Source organism: Motacilla alba, chromosome 3, assembly GCF_015832195.1.
Source record: "Motacilla alba alba isolate MOTALB_02 chromosome 3, Motacilla_alba_V1.0_pri, whole genome shotgun sequence".
Classification (NCBI taxonomy): Eukaryota; Metazoa; Chordata; class Aves; order Passeriformes; family Motacillidae; genus Motacilla; species Motacilla alba.
In genome coordinates this window covers 49117887-49137586 of record NC_052018.1, presented here as the reverse complement: position 1 = coordinate 49137586, position 19700 = coordinate 49117887, and the positions used below count along the sequence as shown (strand labels likewise).

At 41.5% G+C, this 19700-nt stretch overlaps 1 protein-coding gene across 1 annotated transcript; it reads right to left on the bottom strand.

The window, feature by feature from the left end:
• Positions 1-293: 293 nt before the first annotated feature.
• Positions 294-19092, bottom strand: NUS1 (NUS1 dehydrodolichyl diphosphate synthase subunit). The gene is made up of 5 exons (XM_038132920.1): positions 18560-19092; positions 9949-10071; positions 7666-7818; positions 3500-3599; positions 294-2797 (listed from the first exon to the last, which is right to left on the bottom strand). Exons 1-5 carry the CDS (start codon positions 18939-18941, stop codon positions 2707-2709), a joined length of 849 nt encoding a protein of 282 aa, XP_037988848.1. The 5' UTR covers positions 18942-19092; the 3' UTR covers positions 294-2706.
• Between the last annotated feature and the right edge of the window lie 608 nt (positions 19093-19700).

Below are 19700 nucleotides of genomic sequence, written 5' to 3'. Positions count from 1 at the left end.
GCAAGCTTTTCAGTAGCCAGGAACAAGTTTAGCAAGTTCCCAGGACTATCAAAGAAATATTTTTACAGTAAATGCTTTACTATGAAAGCTTTCATAAAAGCATCTAAGAAGCTGGAAGTGGTAGATGAAAAATTTGCCCAGTTCTTACACTACAGAAAGCAATTAAAGAAGAGAACAAAAGAATACAACATTCAAAGTTCTCTACTTCCCCGGAGTGATGTAGTAACATGACTCAGGCTACAGCACCCCAGCTGAACTTCCAGAAGTATTCATGTATCACCATAGCCTGTAGAAAGATTATAGTCTTTTATTGATTTATTGTTTTACAGATTCAGCTTTCAATAATAAAGTTCAATAAATCGATTCCCTAATCATAAAAACTCATTTTACACATTATGTACAGATACCCCAACATATCACAGCGATAGCACAGACCTTCACACAGAACAAGCTGGGCACAGGCGCTAAGGGCAAGGACATACATTCAGAGATCAAGTCGTGGATATGCACAGTGCTTTTGGCACACCTCACTGAAGACTGCCCACACAGGGACAGTAAAATAATCCCAACTAAGTGATAACGTGGATTAGTTCAACTACATTAATTCCAGGAGGAACACTTAATTCGCAATTAAACTGGCCATCAGAAGAGATTTAAGTTGAATCAAATGCAGCTGAACTAATCATCATAGTTTTATTAAGCAACCCTCTGTAGACAAATTCTAGGCCTTGAGATCTGTCTCCAATATTAAACAAATCTTTTTAGCTGAGATATGCAGAAGTTTGAGGACTGAGGGAACTCGGGTATGAGAAGTATTCTTTGGCAGTTTGATACAAATATAAAAAATACATTATTTTTGAGGGCTAAACTAAGCTTTTCCCATTACTGCCAGCACCAGAACTGCTTCAGTGACACAGTAACACATATTGGAATGTAAACACAACCTTGCATTTTAATGAAATAAAATACATATTACAGATGAACGTCAATACTCCAGATATCCTTCAACAGGCTACCCACTCCCCACAAAAAAAGTTGAACTTAACACTCAGTGAGGAAAATTTGCCCATGTCAATGACAGGACCCAAGAAACATTGCACAACTGTTCACCTTCTCTGCAATACAGGACCTGGCACACACAAGAGATCAGTTGACAAAGTGTACTCAAAGTATTCCAGCTCCTATGGAAAGCTATTTTACGTCAAAACCTTTAGTTAATTTATTGAATATCCCTCACTCTTTTCTGAGATGAAGTGACCACAGGTCTTTCCATAACTGCAATCTAATCTTATGATGACAAGAAACTGCAGCTAAGAGTTTATGCAATCTGCTTTATAACATTACATCAAGCAACAAGTTAAAATACACCATTTCACAATGAGGCAGACATTCGTTTAAAATCTGACAATTCCCTTTTAAAAACAGTTGTTTTCCCTTCTAGTGACATGGCTATCCCAAAGGAGATAAAGCCAGGCTCAGTTTGAAGAGCAGGGGGAGGGGGAAACAGGAACCACTTCCAGAATGAAGCATTCAACAGTTCTGCAGCTTGCAGGGCAGAAGGCTGCAGTATCAATGTTTGACTCCAGTAACACAGATCTAGATATTGCTTTGTCCAAGTGCAGCCATAAACTTGTAACTTTAAACTACTTCCAAAACAGGAATATAACTCCAACAGCCCATTCCATGATGAAGACCACTTAGCCAATATCTCTGCTTAGTTATCTCAGTGCTGAAATACTGTAGGGCAGCTTCACTTCTTCCTTCTTTGTCCACTTTGTTCATTTAAACTTCTAATGCTCAGTTCAGAACAAATAAAAATAAAAAAAGGCTTAAGCAGGCTCCCTTGCTGGGCACACAAGTACAAGCAGCAAATCACATTTAGCCATGGAAGTTGACTCAGACCTTTCTCAAATCTTTCAGCAAATGATGCCAGAGCCTCTTCCTGCTTGTTACCTTGAATTAGCATGTTACGGGGAGAACAGGTATACAAACAATACATAGTACTGTTTATGCTTATTCCCGATGGAAAACTGACCCCATGCTGAGATGCTGCATTCACTCAGGGCAGTAGGAATACTTTCATTCCACCACTTGAATCAAAAAAAAAGCTGGATACTGCAACACAGACTGCCTAATCCACTTACCATAGAAGCATCCACCCCTTTGTATGGAATCTTCTCAGTATTTCTAGAACATAACACCTACAACTGACTTAGTCATCCCAGCCAAGCTGCAGTCTATTTTCAGTTAACAAAACCAACTTCTCTAGAATTCACGTATTACATAGTAAATATATCTGAAGATAAACCATTAGCTCTGAAATGCCTGACCATGAAAAATTAGGAAACAAAGATGGAAGTTCTTTCTTGGTTTTAAGGATCTTCAGGGCATGTACTCGTATTTACAATGTCCTGTAGATTTCACAACACTTACTTCTTGCACGTTCATTTTGACACTTGAATGTCAAAGTGAGGACAATTCAGCTTTGTTTTAATAACTGTCTCTTGCAAACAGGAAATCTGTGAATTCCCCTCCCCATAGATTCTCACACATTCAGACAGACTCTCTAGAAAGGTAAGACACTTTATTGAATTTTTTTGATAAATTAAGAAAGGACTATGAACCAGACTTATGGGTCGCAGGTGCTTGTAAACAGACATCAGTTCCTTCCCACAGAAAGCTTGACTCCATGCACTCAGCCTGAAGTCACTTTCCCCACCGTTGCTCACAGGCTGCATAGTGATGGAGGGCAGAGAAAAAGTCTTCATAACTGATGTTTAGGTGGGAAGGCAAAGAACTGAGAAAGCAAGTTAGAAACATTAAAATAAGCTTTTATAAACACCACACTATTCACACAGCCACTCAAGAATATCACTAAAAGCAAGCTACTGTCTGAGTAACCTTGTGAAGTTGTTCTCAACATGGTTATTGTCACTCAACTCTAACAACTAAACCAGCCACCCTCTAAACCAAAGCCTCCCATTAGAGTACACAGGGCCCTCCAAATCAGTGAAAAGCGGGAGCAGCACAGTGTGCCCACATGTTTCAGCGCACTATAAATGCACTTGGATTTCAGAAGTTCAGCAAATCTAGTCACTTCAATTACTGCTAAAATTGAAAAGCAATCCATAGGTGCGATCTTCTTGTATTATTCTATTTCCCTTGCATCCTTAGCTTCCCTGTTAGAAACCTATAAGCCACAGAAAATCAACACTGATAGAAGGAACACTGTCAAATGGGACTGGACCACACACTAGGTGGTGACAGAAGTTGTTCCTTCAACCTGAGGCCTGTTGTTGCCTAGTCAGGGCTAAAAAAAACAACAATGAATGTTTGACAGGTTTCATTTAATGATTTTAAAATATCCTCAAATCAATATCCAGACACTTGTTTAGCTGGATCTCCTCTTTTGGCCAGTTCCATAAGTTACATCATAAAGACTTGCTCAGCTAGATATTTTTCATTCCAGTGCACTTCGCAACATTTACAAGCAACTCACATGATTTCTGTCAGTCTGATGTGCCACGGAAGGAATCCTAATGTGCTGTCCACAGGACCAAACTTCAAGACTAAATCAGGATCAGGAAATCCATGTGTACCTGTAATAACAAGTTACACTAGGTTTTATTAAATTCATCATAGGATTTCAGTTCTAAACCCTAAGGCATCTGCTTTTTCACTAAATGCATTTCTTTTTTTTTTTTTTTTTTTTTTTTTTAATGAAGGTCCCAAGGACAAGTTAACAATTAAAAGCCCAAGAGAACAGTCTGGTCTTGCAACACCTCCGTGACCAGCTGTGCAAAAGCTTAGGCAGCCACTGCAGGCCCAGCTGGACTGTTATTTTTATGTCAAGTTTTCAAAGACCTTCTATGGAAATTACAGGAACAGTTACATTGTTTTGAGTAACAGCAAACCCTAACAATGCTGTTTCATCTGACTTGTTCTAGTTTTGTCTTGGCAAACTTGATTTTAGTAGCACAGAACATGCTGTACCCTGACTCAACCTACTGTAGTCCTTACTCAACTACGTGGAGCTGCAATCAAGTAGAGTTAAAGGACACAAAAAAAAAAAAAAAAAAGCTTAAGGAAGTTTCAGTGAAGAACACCTTGGTAAGACAGACCATCAAGGAAAAAAAAACCCAACTTGTTAGATGACCTGTCTCTTTCTCAGTATGAGACCAGACGGAAATTTTAAAGACACTGCTGCAGCTGGCATCTTTCTGGTTAGATGAGTGAAGAAGAACAGGGCAGTGTGTCTTTCTGTTACTATGTGGACAACCTGACCCATTCTAGGGCAGAGCAAGATAATATTGATGAATCCTACTAAATGCCCACACTCTTACTACCCATACCTTAAAACCCCAGCCAGTCATTTCCCTTGTGAGAGCATCCTGCTCATCTTCTGAGGCTGCAGACAATTAGTGACCAAACACCACTGCCTCTGTCTCCCTTCCATATACTTCTGCAGTGCCTAAGCTACTCCAGGCTATAATTGACAGGCAGGAAATAGGCTTACAATGAGCAGTCTGAGTCCAGCTTTCCCTGCTAATTCTAGCAAGGTGATTAGAGCAACTTGTGAAAAACAGAAGAGCACCCCAAGGGGACCCAAAAAGCTAAACTGTTTGTCTTGCACCTACCTAGCTTATCTGAAAAGTATTCCAACAGTCATAACCCTATTTTGCTACAATGCTGCAATTAGTCATGATTATTGAGGTAATTTGTTGTCACCTCTTCCACTACACACCAATTCTGCGGGTTAAGTGCAGAAGTGCTTATACCGGGTAATGACTACCTTTAGCAGATAAAAGATCAATACAGCCTACTTGCTCCAAACTTCTGATGCTATTTCTCAATTCTTTCCTTGTTTGCTTAAATTAAAAAAAAAAACCCACTACACAAAAGCAGTCAAGAGCCTTTTACAGTTTTCAGATTAGTTGTAGAGGAACTTAACTTTGGGAGTAACAGAAAAGGAAACTAAGGCCAGATTTTGCTCCACCCAGGTTTTGAAACTGAAGCTGGAGATTTTTCAAAAAGTTCACATCCTCCCTCCCCACTGAATCAGCACAATAGTGATGATACCTTTTCCCAGAGGTAAAGAAGCTATTTTTCCCAAGCATGTGCATTTCTAAGGAAGGATCAAATTTTAGATAGGATTGTCTTGTGCCACAGTCCAAATCTTATCTCAAAGTTAAGAAAAAAACTGCAAAGCAAAAGCCACCTTTGGTGTTCAGAAGCTAGCACGTTAGTATCAAAGAGCTTTGCAGGGAAGCAGTGAATACTTAGAAGTGGGGACTCTGGAGGAAGTGGACAGCTTTACTCATCAGCTGATTCAGTAGCTGAGTACTCCTCAGCTGGTACAGCAGCAGGATCTTCAACACTGCAATGGCTTTTCAAACAGGAAAAGACCTTCAGAGAGCCCAGTTAATGCTAGCATTTCCTTCTGGTTCCTATCTGAAGGAAAATGAAAATGCACACTATAGTACTACTGTCACAACAGCCTACTAAAAAACACGGTACTGTGCTTTCCAGTCTGCATCCATTTCTTTACCTAAACATAGCAGTGCTGCAGGTAATTTACATGTGGAAGCTCCCTCAGAGCTGCTAGAGTTACAGCAGTCAAGTTTAGCACACACAAGATACAAGGATTTGGGAGCAAACTTTAAAAAACAAAAGAGGCCAAAAGACTTGCACACTCATAGGATGGCAATCTGGCAACATCCCTTCTAGGTCAGGAGTTCTGCAAGGGGAACATGAAGGAATTTTAGAGCTGATAACTCTATCCTTCTCCACACAGATCTTACAGGGCAACTTGAGTAGCCTTAATTGATAGTCATGTTCTTTGCTGGAAGGCAAGCAGACAGCAAGCAGAGACAATATTAAAATGCAGCTGGCACCTACTTTTCTGAAAACAAGCTGGTTAGCTGAGGCATTGCTCAGAAGAAAGTAAAAGTATTCTTACACTGCAGAAAACTCAAGCTGTAAGAATTAAGTGCATGACTGAATTAAGAACAAGAAAAGCCACATGACAAGCTAGAATCATACCATTTTAGGACTAGGCTTCAACTGCACCCTAAACACGAACAAAAAGTTTAAAAACTACATTAACAGGTGTTTAAATCAAAATGTAAAACTCCAAAGATTTACAGAAGACATCATTAATGCAAACTATAAGAATAGAACTACTCAAGTATTGCTTTCCAGAACATGCTCTCAAATCAATAATGCACAGATGCTTACTTTCAACACTGTTCCATTAAAAATGCACACAAACTAAATTTGCCTACAAGTATAACAAAGTTTAAAAAGCTGCTGCTAAATAAGTAATGGAAGAATACTTCACCTCCAACAATGTCCCAAACATTAAGTAAACAAATTAATAAGGACCAGTTACAGATATTATCCTTAATTATTAGCCACATACATGAAGCGGCGTGTTTCAAAGTTCATAGTTTTGACAGATTAGATTTCTCTTTCTGTGCTCAGCTAGCATGCAATACTTCAAAAATAAATCTACTCACTTTAAGATTGGACCTAATACTTTTAACATATCCAGAGAGAAGATCACCAACAAGTTTGAAAAGCTCCAGTTAAATATCACTGGCCAAAATACACACAACAGGTAACAACTGTCACCAGTTCTCCATTAAATTAGTAACTGTTCTGAAGGAGTGATTGTTTATTTACTCTAATTGCCTTTGGGGTATAACAGAAGAGATGTCCTAAGTTCTTCTTCAGGTGCCTTATTAAATACATTTAATAGTTCCATTATAAGAGGATGCTGACAACAGGGATGGAATTCAGTTTGAATTCCAAACTAGCATCCAAGTCTGTCAGCAGAACAATTCAGCTGATCACCCGCATGAAAAAAAAGAAATCACTCTCTAAAGTCCAATTAATGGGAACAACACTACAACAACGTGCCCGAAGGCATCCAAGTTCAAGTGTGCAATCTGAAACCTGAACCCTGATCAGCTAATTACAGCTGCAATTAACATGCATGGATCACCTAGGCAAGCTGAGCAACTCATTATAGCTCCATAGTACCACTGGAAAAGTGGATGCTAATTCTAAACTTCTTCTCCCAGGTGTGATATTAGGGCAGTCCTGCCCTTTTCACAGCTATTGCATGTAGCCACACATCACGGTGCAGAGTCAGTAATCTGCATGAATTAGTAATGAAGACAACTAAGCTAGAGTGGGTTATAGAGCAGCAAGAGAACAGCAAGTGCTCTATCATTTGCATTCAGGATAGTAGTCAGGCAGCAAGAACAGCTTTAATCACTGTAACCAGATCTGGAAAATACTCTGCCCATCCATATTTGCAGCTTGCAGGAAGTTAACCTAAATTAGAATAGTCCAGTTTTAGGTAATCCCAAAAGCACTTTTTCCAGAAAGCTCATTGCAGAACATACCATAGATGGTGTAAACTCTAAAAAGCCAAAACTCTGCAATTTAGCTTAATATTTCTGCTAAAGAATTTTTCTGCTTAAAAAAAACAGCTCAAAAGGCAATACACAAGACAAATTTTTAACAGAAGCCTAAAAGCAATAATCATAACTTACTCTGATAGACTAAGCATCAAGATGCATACATTCCAAGCAATGAATACACTAGTAACCAAATTGTTATGAATTGAGTACTCTTTCCCCTCCATATTGTACTTACTACTTAATAAGTTGTCTAACATATTCACATCCAGGTCTGAATGTGTTCTTTGCTGCTGTGCTACCAAATGACAGAAGTTCTGAGCAGCTTTGACTATGTCTGCTTTTCCATCTTCCGGAGACAGCACCTTCAATGTAGATTGGCAATTTAAAACTGAAAGTACAAAACATAGTTTAAAAGCAACAAATATAGTTGTTTTGTATGTGCTTTAGATAGTCACAGATACAGCTGAAAGTAACTTGTACTTTAATTCCTATTTTACAACTAGTCATAGATACACCTCACCTATCTCTTAGAGAAGTGGGTAAGAGTTTTCTGGATTTGCTGTATTACTAAAACACAAGCTTAAGACAACTACTTTGAGAAGTCTTGTGAGAAGGGGCTTAATTCAGTCTACAAACACAGTTTTCCAGGAAATTTGGATTGGTTCTTACACTATCAGGCAAAGCACTGAGAAGAAAGGTGCCTGGATCGTAACTTAAGGGGTTCAGGGAAATTAAAAAAAAACCCAACAAACTAATTTCTACCCTAGAAGAGGAAGGTGTTTTTAACAGCTACTGTGTACATTCATGTGACATTATTATTAAGCTTGGGTGCCTCCCTCAATCTGATCACAGCATCTTGATGCAAGAGTTACAGTAAGGATCTAAGATTGCTGCACTGAAGCTTGGAACAAGATAATAGTTCAGAATTCATCTATTCATCTGCAATTATGCCTGTGACTTAAGAGGACATTTCACAACAGTAATTATCTTAATCCTACACTATTGACAGGCAAGAGTCTTCTCATACTACATGACTTGCATCATTGTCAGTACTGATAAGGTACCTAGGAGGTAAACTTGCCAAGGAAGCTGAAGGCCAGAGGTGGTGCACTATACTAGCTTGAAGTTAAGTGAGTTAAATACCAAAGTGTCAACATTTTAGGCTGATAGCAAACTTAGGTGAGTTATAACCAGATACTTAAAAATACGTTTCCTAAAACTGCAGAACCTGACTGCAAAGGACCACACAGTACAGTCAAGATTCATAAGAACACCTAAAACCCCTCAGTTCATCTATCCAAAGCCACCACAATGAAAATTATTGTTCCTTAATATTGCTCGATTTGCAGATTTGCATCAAATGTCCTATATTAAAAAATATTTAACAGTATCCCTAAATTGCAATACATGCAATGTTATTATTCAGAAGTGAAAAACTGCAGATAATAATAATCTGCATAGATGTCAGTTTGTTCAGTTGAAAACATGAAGCATCTGATCTGACTGTGAAGCCTCCTAAAAAAAGAATGAAGAATTTAAAAAGAGAACAGAAAACACCTCTGCTTTTCAGTTTCCAGCACCAAAGGTTCCTGAGGTTTAAAAGCACTCTTCCCATCAGCAAATCTGAGAAGTCTTTCAGTAGTTTGTTTGGTGTGAACATAAATATCCCAACTTAGGTAAATGTAGCTAAGTATGCTGGAGTTCAAGACATTAATAGCCTGTCTACCCCATCTTCTGCTGGTTATTTCAACCTTCACAGGAAGGAAAAAAAATAGCATGAAACCTGAATTCTTCACATAAACGCTAGCATCTTAGGCTAAGTTGTTCATAAGACAAGTTCATGTTACAATATTATACTTTGTACTAGTAAACTGGCACAAAGGATTTTAGTATTCAGTCAGTTCTCACAGGGGAGGCAAAACTCGCAAGCAGCATTTTCAATGCAGCTAAATGTACCACAACTTGTACAGACTTTTCATAAGTCTTTGAACTATGATGACCTTAAAACATACGGGTTGTTTAGGTATTTTTTTACAAGACCTACTTTAATATTATTAGTTGTAGTTAGAAGAGCTGTATCAGCCTACCTCTTTAATACAAAGGCCAGATTCAAGTACATGCCAGTGATTTATTATATTTGAACAGACTTCTAGCATTTGTCTTAGGCAGCAGATTAGTAAATGAGTTCTTATAGCAGATACTGCTGCGTAAGGAACATCAGCCTTGAAACCTACTCCTGGTTTCCACATCTAAGTAGGTGCAAAAGCTATTATTACCAAATTAATTTTTTTAACTTGTGCCCTTTACCTTCCTGATGGCATTATACCTTGCCATGATCACCAGCAGTCTTGCTCTTTCCCTTTCTCCTCCCCGCTTTGAGGTGTATGTTTGGAAAGATGAAAGCACACACATGAAGAAAAAGGTCACTGTACATAGAAATGTGTTTAAGTAAAAGCAGATTTATGATTGATATACAGCTATTTAGAGGCATAACAAGCCCCTCTTGTAGCTATCTTACCTTGACCAGTTTTGTCGTGATTTGCAAATTCCACAGAGTACTTGGAGCAATCTAGTCCCAAAAGTTCTTGCTGCTGTTTTAAAATTTCATCCATCAATCTTGAATTATTCCTCTTGAAAATACCTTTAAAAAAAAGTTGCATATCAGCCAACTCCTATAAAGGGTGTTACAAAATAAATATGACGCTAGGCAAGAAGAAAAAATTAGTCAGAACTGGTTTCAGACTGGAGTTCACAAGTGTGGGTAAGAACTCAAAGCAAATGCTACTGCACGTTACTAATTTGAGCGACCTTGGAAAGACAACTCATGTGCTTTTCTTCTTCTTTCACCCAGCCTGATTTAAGCAGCAAGTTGCAACTGCATAAGGGACAGCTTACGACTTATTTCCTTGTCCTTAGTATGCTAGAAATAGAGAAAGCAATAATCAGCAAAGAACAATCAAGTCAGATTAACACCAAATTTCTCTAAAGCCCATGCTGCTTAAGTCTGCTACCACTTGCCATATCCCTAAGGCTGCAGGCTAACAAAGCAAGTCACCACTAAATCAGCATTTCAGGTCTCAGTAAGCATCCACTCTTAAGCCATCCAATAGCATGGATTTCCTAATAAGAGAATTTCACAAGCTGTATGTTTCAAGGAGTTCATGCAGTCCCCAAGGCCTTTTTATACTTACATATTTAAGGCAGACACATTTCAAATGCAGGAAACCACAAAGCCTGCTTCAAACATACTTGGGTTCCTGTACCAAAATAAATTCTAGCTTTTGAGAAACATAACTCTACTTCTAATTAAATGCCACAGCAAAAACTAAATGTTACAGTTTAAATATTTACAATCCAAAAGCATGGCTAGGCATATTCACTCAGGAACTGGATAATGCTTTTATCACAGGGTATTCAGAGGTTTTCACTGCACTTCACTCAGAAACCTTATGTCAAACACTTCCATTGACCAGTCTAAAAATGCTCACACACTAATCTTACAATGTAGACAGTGCAAAAGAATGTAAGACATGCAATTTTATGATTAGGCTTAGAATTCAGCACCACAACCTGACTATAGGATCTGGAACTACTACAAGAGTTCCCACATTGGTCCAACAGTACATAAGCACTGGATCAAGACCATAATACACTAGGAGTTAGTTTACAATATGAAGTGATACAATGCATTTATTTAATATGCTAGCCTTTAGGCCTAATGAATTACAACTTTTCTACAGGCTTCATTAGAGGCTTTAATAGGTGGTGAAGTATCTATTTTTCCTCTCATCCTGGATAGTTCCTGTAAAAAAAGTCCTATTTTATTATAGAAATGTTAGTGATGCTTATAATTGATTTCACATGTTTACAGAAAAGCAAGTTTGGTAAGGCACAAACCTCTACAGAAAAAAGTCTGTTAGAATACTTCTGCTAAGTTTAAAGTTAAATTGTGGCTTCTTGTGTTCCTGCTTTCCAGAGTATACCTATACATTACAGAAACTGAGAATGCTGCTTTAAATAAAACTGTTTGATACAACTCTGCTTGGCTCGGTCTCTTTCAAGCTGGGATTAGCACAAATTGTCTTCATTACTCCCAAGGACAGCAGCAGTGCAGCCACTGCAATTGCTAATCCTGTACCCTCTTCAAGGAAGATCTGTACAAGGCTGCGTGTGCCTCGCCTTTAGGAGTCACTTGACTTCCATATACTTTTAGACATGAGAAATAAAACTATGTTCAATATCCAGACAAACACATGACATAATTAGGAAAGGTTCCCAATCTGGGAAATAAGCTGCTGCTCTTCCTCCGCTTTCTCACCCAACACTAACGATACCAAATCCTTTCTCATGAAAGGTTTTTGCCTGTTCCTGCCAAAGACTGGAAGAACTAATTTAAGACTCCACACTCCAGCCCTAAAGTAAATTAAGACATTGAGGACAAGGAGAAGAACTGACCAAGGTGTTTGCTTCTCAGTAAAAAGAGATATCATATACTGGAATTGGTCCAGCTCCAAAGTGAAGGTCCTTAACACACACAACAGATACAGAAGACTTGCTAAATAAATGTGTTCTTAAGATTTATCTGAGTACCACCCTTCTATTCTGCCTCTTTATCTCACCCACCCCCTCAGTTGTTCAAATCAGGGGACTGCACGGCTCCTGGAATAGCAGTTTAACAAACAGGAAGCTACCATGTAGTTGTACCATGTAGTTGCAGCATGCCTTCCTTGGAAAGGCCTCCACACCTAAATTCCCACTGATCCATCAACCTCGACACATACACAGTTTTCCTGAAGAGAAGATACTGAAGCACAACAAAGGTAGTAAAAATTCAGACGAACTCAGATCTTAATTAAAAACCAACAGCATTTGGGAATACTCCTTCAACGTTTATCTCTTAGTCAGTGCACAAGAGACTTATGAATGCATATTGCTGCAAACACAGTCCTGCCAAATGCAATATTCATAGGCCAAATTCATATTCAACTTCAAGAATTTTACATGGTCATGACTCAGCTATATTCTCCTTTCCCTTACAGGATCTCAAAACCCCATTTATCTACAAGGCTCATTTTTTTAAACTTTGTCAATGTACCCAAGTTAGTTCTGGGAGATGCTGTTGCTTAATTTAAATATGACAAATCTAGCAAACAAGTGCATGAGTAGGCCAACTCAGTAACAGAATTATGTGTTTCTAGGCAGTGAAGCTTAACTCTTGATTTACTGCTACCCTCCAATTTCATTCACAAAAAAAGTTAAAGCTAGTCCATAATGTAATTTTAACATTATAAAAAATGATGGTTTGACAAAGGTCTAATAAATTTTAGCAATACAACAGCCGTTTGCTGTTAAATGAAAAAAATGCAGCACAACTCGTGTTTCAAATATGGAACACAAACATGAAATTGTCACTATTACTTTTCATCAGAAGATTTTCTGGTTTTGAAAAGCAGAAACGTTTGGTCAGAACTCTGGAACCTTTGTAAGCTGGCACAAATGTGTATATTCCTGCAAATGAAGTGTTCTAAGAATTACATGTATTTAAGCACTAAAATTCCCAATGCAAAAGAGTATCAAACTCTGTCCCAGTTTGTTTCCTTTAACTACTGAGAACTTGTGAGCTGTTTTCAGGGATACTACTTGTTTTTACAACACAAGCTGCAAGCATGCTGTTGGTCATTTGTTGCTGTTAGAGCTGAGGCAAACCAGAAGTGTTTTAGCTTCCTGCAGTAGTCCTCCATTACACAGGTCTTTTCCAGGGCACACACGTGTTGCTCAGATGTACAGCAACTACAAGCCATACCCCTTTGCTTGCAACTACGATGTTGCAATATTTTAGGGTTAGATATTGACAAATGAAGTTTGTAATTAAGATGCTGCAAATTCATCACATGTAGAAGTGGTAAGAATCTTGAACTGGAAGTGAAAAACTGGCACAGAGAAACACCAAGTGACATCAACCATTTGTTTGTCTAACTAGACTACCACAGCCACCATCTGTTAATGCCTTAATGGCATCTCAAAGTTCAACATTTTTAATTTCCCTGCTTTATAAAGCAGCAGAATCTGGTAAAACACAGAATAATAGTTAGCTCTTCCTTTCAAGGGAACACCTTACCAAAGCAGAGTCTAGTAAAGAACATATCTCCACAACATTTCAGTTACTTGCTTTCTCAACTTTCCAGTGCTGACAAGGAAAGAGTAATCAAAAGTTGTAATTGTTATCAGGTATTTACATTTTGAGAACATCAAATAATAAACCACTTCAAAGAATGCGCATTCAAGAAACCATTTTAATACATGAACAACTTTTGCCTACATCCTGTTGGATCATGCTGGTTGATAACAGAGGAAAGCATGGCCATTACACTGGACCTCACAGGATATGGAAAGCTACAAATACCTCCTTTATTCCAAGAGTCTAGGAAAAAAAGTAATCCAAGTTTGAACGTAGCTAAAGTCACTTAAATTTCAATCAGATTAAAGCCACTTGAGACAGCATTGACCAAGCAAAGAATTTGACTTAGAACTAAGAACTTCATAGGTGACCATGCCTCCCACACTTCTTGGAGAGCCATTCTGCACTAAGAGAACAGGGGCTCATCAGCAATTCAGAGAAAAGATCTCTTTCGTATTTCCCATTCCTTTAAGGAGATCACCTTCTACAGATTAGTGTTAACCCTTTAAATACATGCGGATGGAGAACTCCTCTCAACTTGACACCAAAACGCAATTGTTGAACGTGAAATTTCATGTGAGTGAAGGCCCACACCATGTGACATTGGTATCTCAAGTGTTCCAGCGACATACAACCACAACATTTTTATCTTGCCCAGTGAAATGAACACACTGCACACCCAAAAGACTTTATGGATTAAACAAATTAGTTAAACTACCAAGTAATCTAGAAGAGACTAGAAGTCTACTTTGGGGCTAATTAAATAATTTCTTTTGCATACTCTATCCTTCCAAAGTTTTTAAGAGAAAAGTGGTCAGAAGCAAAGCAGTTCACTAGAAAGCTAAACCCAGGATTAATAACTCCAAATTTTCAATACAGGCACACTATAAGCTTTAAGAAACCTTCAGTGTGAAGGATCTAATTAGGAGTCCAAAGTACCTTAATGCCAAGATTCAGCAAGCTCCCAAAAAGCACTCTCCCAAAAGACTTGTCCCAAACTGTATCAGGAAAGCTTCACAGAAGTAACACTCAATCAAGCTCTCCCAAATGGCAAAACAACTACCAAAAGAAAGTTAAAGTATATAGCAGTAGTAAAAGGTTCCTGCTCCCCAGAAGGTATTTTAAGTGCTATTACCTGAAAGCATTATTAATGCCTTCTGACTGCAAGAAAGCTGCAGGATTTCCTCAGATAAGGTCTTGACAAGAATGGCTGGATTTCTACCAAGAAATGATTGGCAATACAGAAGTCAACAGAAAAATTCTTTATCAAAAGACTGAAACTTTAGTTTGCATTATTTAACTCAGGTGTGCACAGCAGCATTAAGTTTATTATGGCTTTGTCATGCTGCACAATGAACAATGAGAGAAAGTGTTTCCACACACCAGGGGCAGTAAAGCCAGACCACCCTGGGCCTCCAAACATGCTGAGGAAACAGAGAAAGTCTCAGTTCTGAGCCCTGCACAACTCCAGCCAAGTTGCCTTTACAGTTACTGGTGCAGCTGCTGTAACAGAACAGTGTGAGCTGGAATGCAGCTACTTATTTTGACATTGAAGAATACATTAACAATCTTCTGTTTAGCAATTTTGTAAAAAATACAGAAATTCATTACTATAAACAAATAAATGTATGTAGCACTTTTTCTGTAAAGAACTTCAGGTTTCCCTTTCCTCCCATAGAAAAGGCAGTTAAGGACTTATTTTGAATTTAATCCTGACACACTATTTCTTGCAAGAGAAGGTAACCATGGAAGACCAGGCTTGCAAACAAGGTTTCCTGTTGCAATCAAAAGAATCTCAGTATTACAAATACACAGTGAAGGAAAAGAAACACATTAACATATACTCCAGCTAATGCTGATCCAGAGCACTCATATTAGTTTTCTTTCTCCACCACAGCCAGCACCAGTGCGGACTTTGACAAATCAACAGTTAGTACACTTGTATGAACACACACCCCCAGAAGCAGCTCAGCAGTCCAGAAGCACTACTCACCATCTGAGTGGATGGAAACAAGTGCACGCTCTAATTAAGGGTCACCCTCTGCTACTGATAAGAGCAAGTTGTTTCTGACTTCATTCACCTTCACTATTATCAGTGTTAGTGCTGAGGGTTCCAGACTCCAGCACCACTGAGTACCGGATTTACCAACAGCTGCAACATCCTACTTAATGACAAGTCTATCTGGAAATGCTGTATGCTCAATCAAGGCACCCTAAGGAGCTTAGCACCACAAGAAAGGCAGCATATGTGCTATTACCAGCAGTAAGCATACACCAGAGCTGTACGAATGACTACTTGCTTGCCCTCTGAAGCTGAAATCAGTCTAAAAAGCTCAGCTGTGCACAAAGCAGTTGCAGCTGCTATCCTGGACAACTCACTGAACACCTGTGTGGAACATGAGGCGCAATGGCAGGCTATTCTCATCAACCCCAGAAGTTTGGCAAAAGCCACAGATTTAAAACTTTTTTGTTGCTCTGCCTTCTTTGATTTCGCTCCAATAAATTGGAAAGCAAGCTAGCCATTAAACTAGCATATTCTAGTATCAGAGGACCAACAGAATAACAAGCTACTAAAAAATATGCTTCAATACTGAAATCATGAGATAATAGCTATATTCTCAGAGGTGACAGCAAAACCTCTTAACACGTAACTTTAGAATGAGAAATTAAAATCCACACTCATCACACAACCTGCACTTAGAACAACACAAACAACCAAACTAAAGAAAAAAAATTCCCAACACCGAAACAAAAAACAACATCACAACACAGAACAAAAGTGATCAATTAACAAATGTAACTTTAGACTGAATGAAATAATACATGGACGCAGCAGCAAGTAACCCAAGATTTTCATTTTTCTGAACTGCTAGCAATAACAATTGTTCTGCAAGGTTATGTCAGCTCTTCAGAGGACAAAACTATTTAGTCTTCTAACATATTTAGTCTTCTAACAGTCAATCTTAGATCTGACTGAATTTCAACACATGCTGGTGAAACACATGCTGGTAATAGGTTTTCAAAAAAATTATGTTTCAGACACTGCTACAGCTCTGGCTCCTTACTGTGAGAGAGGAGCTCAGCAACAGTGGCTACTTAAGCATTGGCTGGTGCCTTCTCCCTCCTCACTGTTGCACAGTAAGCAAGATGAAAACCAAGACGACCAAGAAACATGACTCTCAGCTTGATCTCCTCCTCAGTTCAGTTCTCATACATATAATTTGTGGAGCACAGTGCTGGAATCTAAAAAGGAACTAAGCACATACATAACATATTAGGCAATACTGCCCATAGCTTACTTAAATTAGAAGTTAAAGATCCTGTACAATAAAAACGTCTCTCTTCAAGCTATGAGGGAAACTCTCCTCCTTGGTACTGTTTGCTCTGCAGCATTTCACGTGGTTGAATGCTTTCCAAATTGGGACTAAAAACTGTCAACACATAAAACACCTTCTCAGAAGGTGCTGTTCTCTGTGCGCTTGAGATGTCATACCAGTGTTTTAGATCATTCTTTGACTTCCAAATGAGGAAGCATTCTCCCTCTGAAATACAACATAACCAAGTTCCACAACAGCCCTGCACAGATGGCCAGTTTAAACTGCTAAGCCCAATTTCTCATAATGATCTTAGAGTAATTTAGTGAAAGTCAAGTCTTCCGAGTCTTTTATCACATAGGAAGGCTCAACTATGAAACAAAACTATAAACGGTGATGGTTTAAAACGAAGCGAAAAAAATTTAAAACTCACAAATGCCTATGCTCACGGAAAGGCCTGCATACCCGAGATGCTTTTGCACACTTGATAACAAAAGATTTCCTCTACTTACGTGGGATGCACTGCTGGGCATTTCCTGAAAGAGCACTAGAAGACAACCGTACCTCTAACCTGGCAGAAATCTACAGAGTTCACCTAAAATGCACGACACCTCTAAACAGCCATTGGAAGTGGCTCAAAACAAGTTAAACCCTGGTCTCCTACAGTCTCACCCCTGACAGCAAGAGCACAGGGATCCTCAGGATAAAGTTTTTTCCTCTGCAGGACAGAAACAGGACATGGTCTATGTCATGTATTGTTATCCCTTCTGAGTTGACAGCTTGACCAGTACAGGTTAGAGATCATCTCTCAATAGCTGGACAGAAAGCCTCAACTAAGGGTATCTTGAATTTGGCTGGTTTTAGCTCCCCACTGGAAAAGGACAGGTATGAGGAAGTCAGATTTGTTCCATGATTTCCTCACAGTATGCGAAATCCAAACTCTGATCTTATCTTTATTGATAGTCAGTGACGTGGAATCAACATACCTGCAAGAGCCAGAGTTCAATGGTTTTACACTCGAGACTCAGTAATAAACAAAATCAAACAGCAGATATGAAAAAACACCAGAGCTTCCAGAAGCACTGGCTCAGAGTTAACTCAAATGCCAAGCAGGACCATATGCAGAGAACGTAATTTACCTTCACAATACAGACAGCACACAGGACATACATGCTTACGTTTAACTACTTGGCCATCCTGTTTCTTCACATAGGAGTACTTGAAAACAGAAGGCTACTTTCATTCATTCACTTTTGGAGGTTCAGCCCCAACTCAATAAACAGCATTCATAAGAGCAGGTAGCCTAAAGCTCTTCCCTGCTAACAGTCCCTGCCCTACACTTTCAGATGTCAGCAGTTCCTGTCAGCCCGAGGCTGTGGACAAGGCTCCAGAAAGCAGGCAGGACCGGGTCATCCCGGCACAGGAGCTGGGCCCCAAAGGCAACTGGGCCATTACCCAGGCTCCCCGGGGACAGAAGCTCTGCAGCGGATGGGAAAAGAGCTGCCAGCACAGAGGCTGCACCGGACCTGGGAAGACCCCGGAACAGCGCGGCCCTCTGGCTCCAGGCCAGGAGGCGCTCCCAGGGCGGGCGGGAGCCGCCCGGGACTGGGACTTGGGGCACCCCGGCGGCCGCTCACCGTTATGGTCGTAGACGCTGACGTAGGAGATGCCCACGGCCATGCACCACACGACCAGGCTGGCCATATCCGCGTAGCTCGGCTCCTCCTCGGTCACCACCAGCCCCACGTGCACCGGCAGCTTCCGCAGGGCGCGCCCGTCCGCGCGCCACCGCTGCCGGCCGCGCGCCGCCCCGCCGCGCGCGGGTCCCCGCCGCCGCCAGCCCGCGCGCGCCTCGCGGAAGCCGAGCGCGCGGGCGGCGGGCGCCAGGAGCGCGCACGAGGTGGCGGCGGCGGCGGCCGCGCGGCCGCGCAGGCACGCGAGCAGCGCGCGCTGCAGGCAGAGCAGGGCGCGCAGCAGCGCGTGCAGCGCGCGCCACGCCAGACCTCCCGCCCCGCTCATGGGACCGACCGACAGGAGCGCGTAGGGCCCGCGGGGGAGCGGCCGGGGTGCCTCAGCCGCTGCGCGCCGCCCGCCGCGCCATCCCCTCACGGAGCCCGCGTCCCCCGCCCGGCAACCGCCAGCGCCGCCATCTTCCCGCCGCCCCGCCTGATCTTTCACCTCTCAACCCGCCACACGCGAGCCGCCCGTTGGCCGCCGGGCGGGATGACGTCGCTTCCGCCCGCGGAGCGCGAATGACGTGGCCGCGAGAGAAGGGGAGGGCGGGGCGAGGACGAGAGGCGGGGCCGGGAGGGGCTCGGGGCCGGCCCGCCCCGCGGGAGGGGCAGGGCGGGGCGGGGCCGCGCCCCCTGGCGGCCGCTGCTGGAGATGGTCCTGCGATGCCGGGGGCGGCAGGGAAGGCGCCGGGGCGGAGCTGGGGCGGGGCCGGAGCCTGGGCGGGAGCTGTCCCCAGGCGGGCTCTGCCCAAACTCCCTGCTGCTTCACGGACCCGTCTGCAGACCCTCCCTATGCCCTTCCCTGCTTTGCTGCTCCTGGCGCCCGTTCACGCTGGTGGGGAGGGGGGGGGAGGAAGCGTCTGAACGCCACAGAAGCAGCCGGGCCTCGGGCATGTCTTTACTGAAACTCAGGTTTCACCCTCAGAGCGCGCTGGCAACGCTCCCGTGGGGGTTCCGCAGAACGGGCTCGGGAGACGGGGGTGGCGCAGCCCGCGAGCCGCGCCGGGACAGCCCCGCCTCGGGCTGCGCAGCCCGAGCCGCAGTG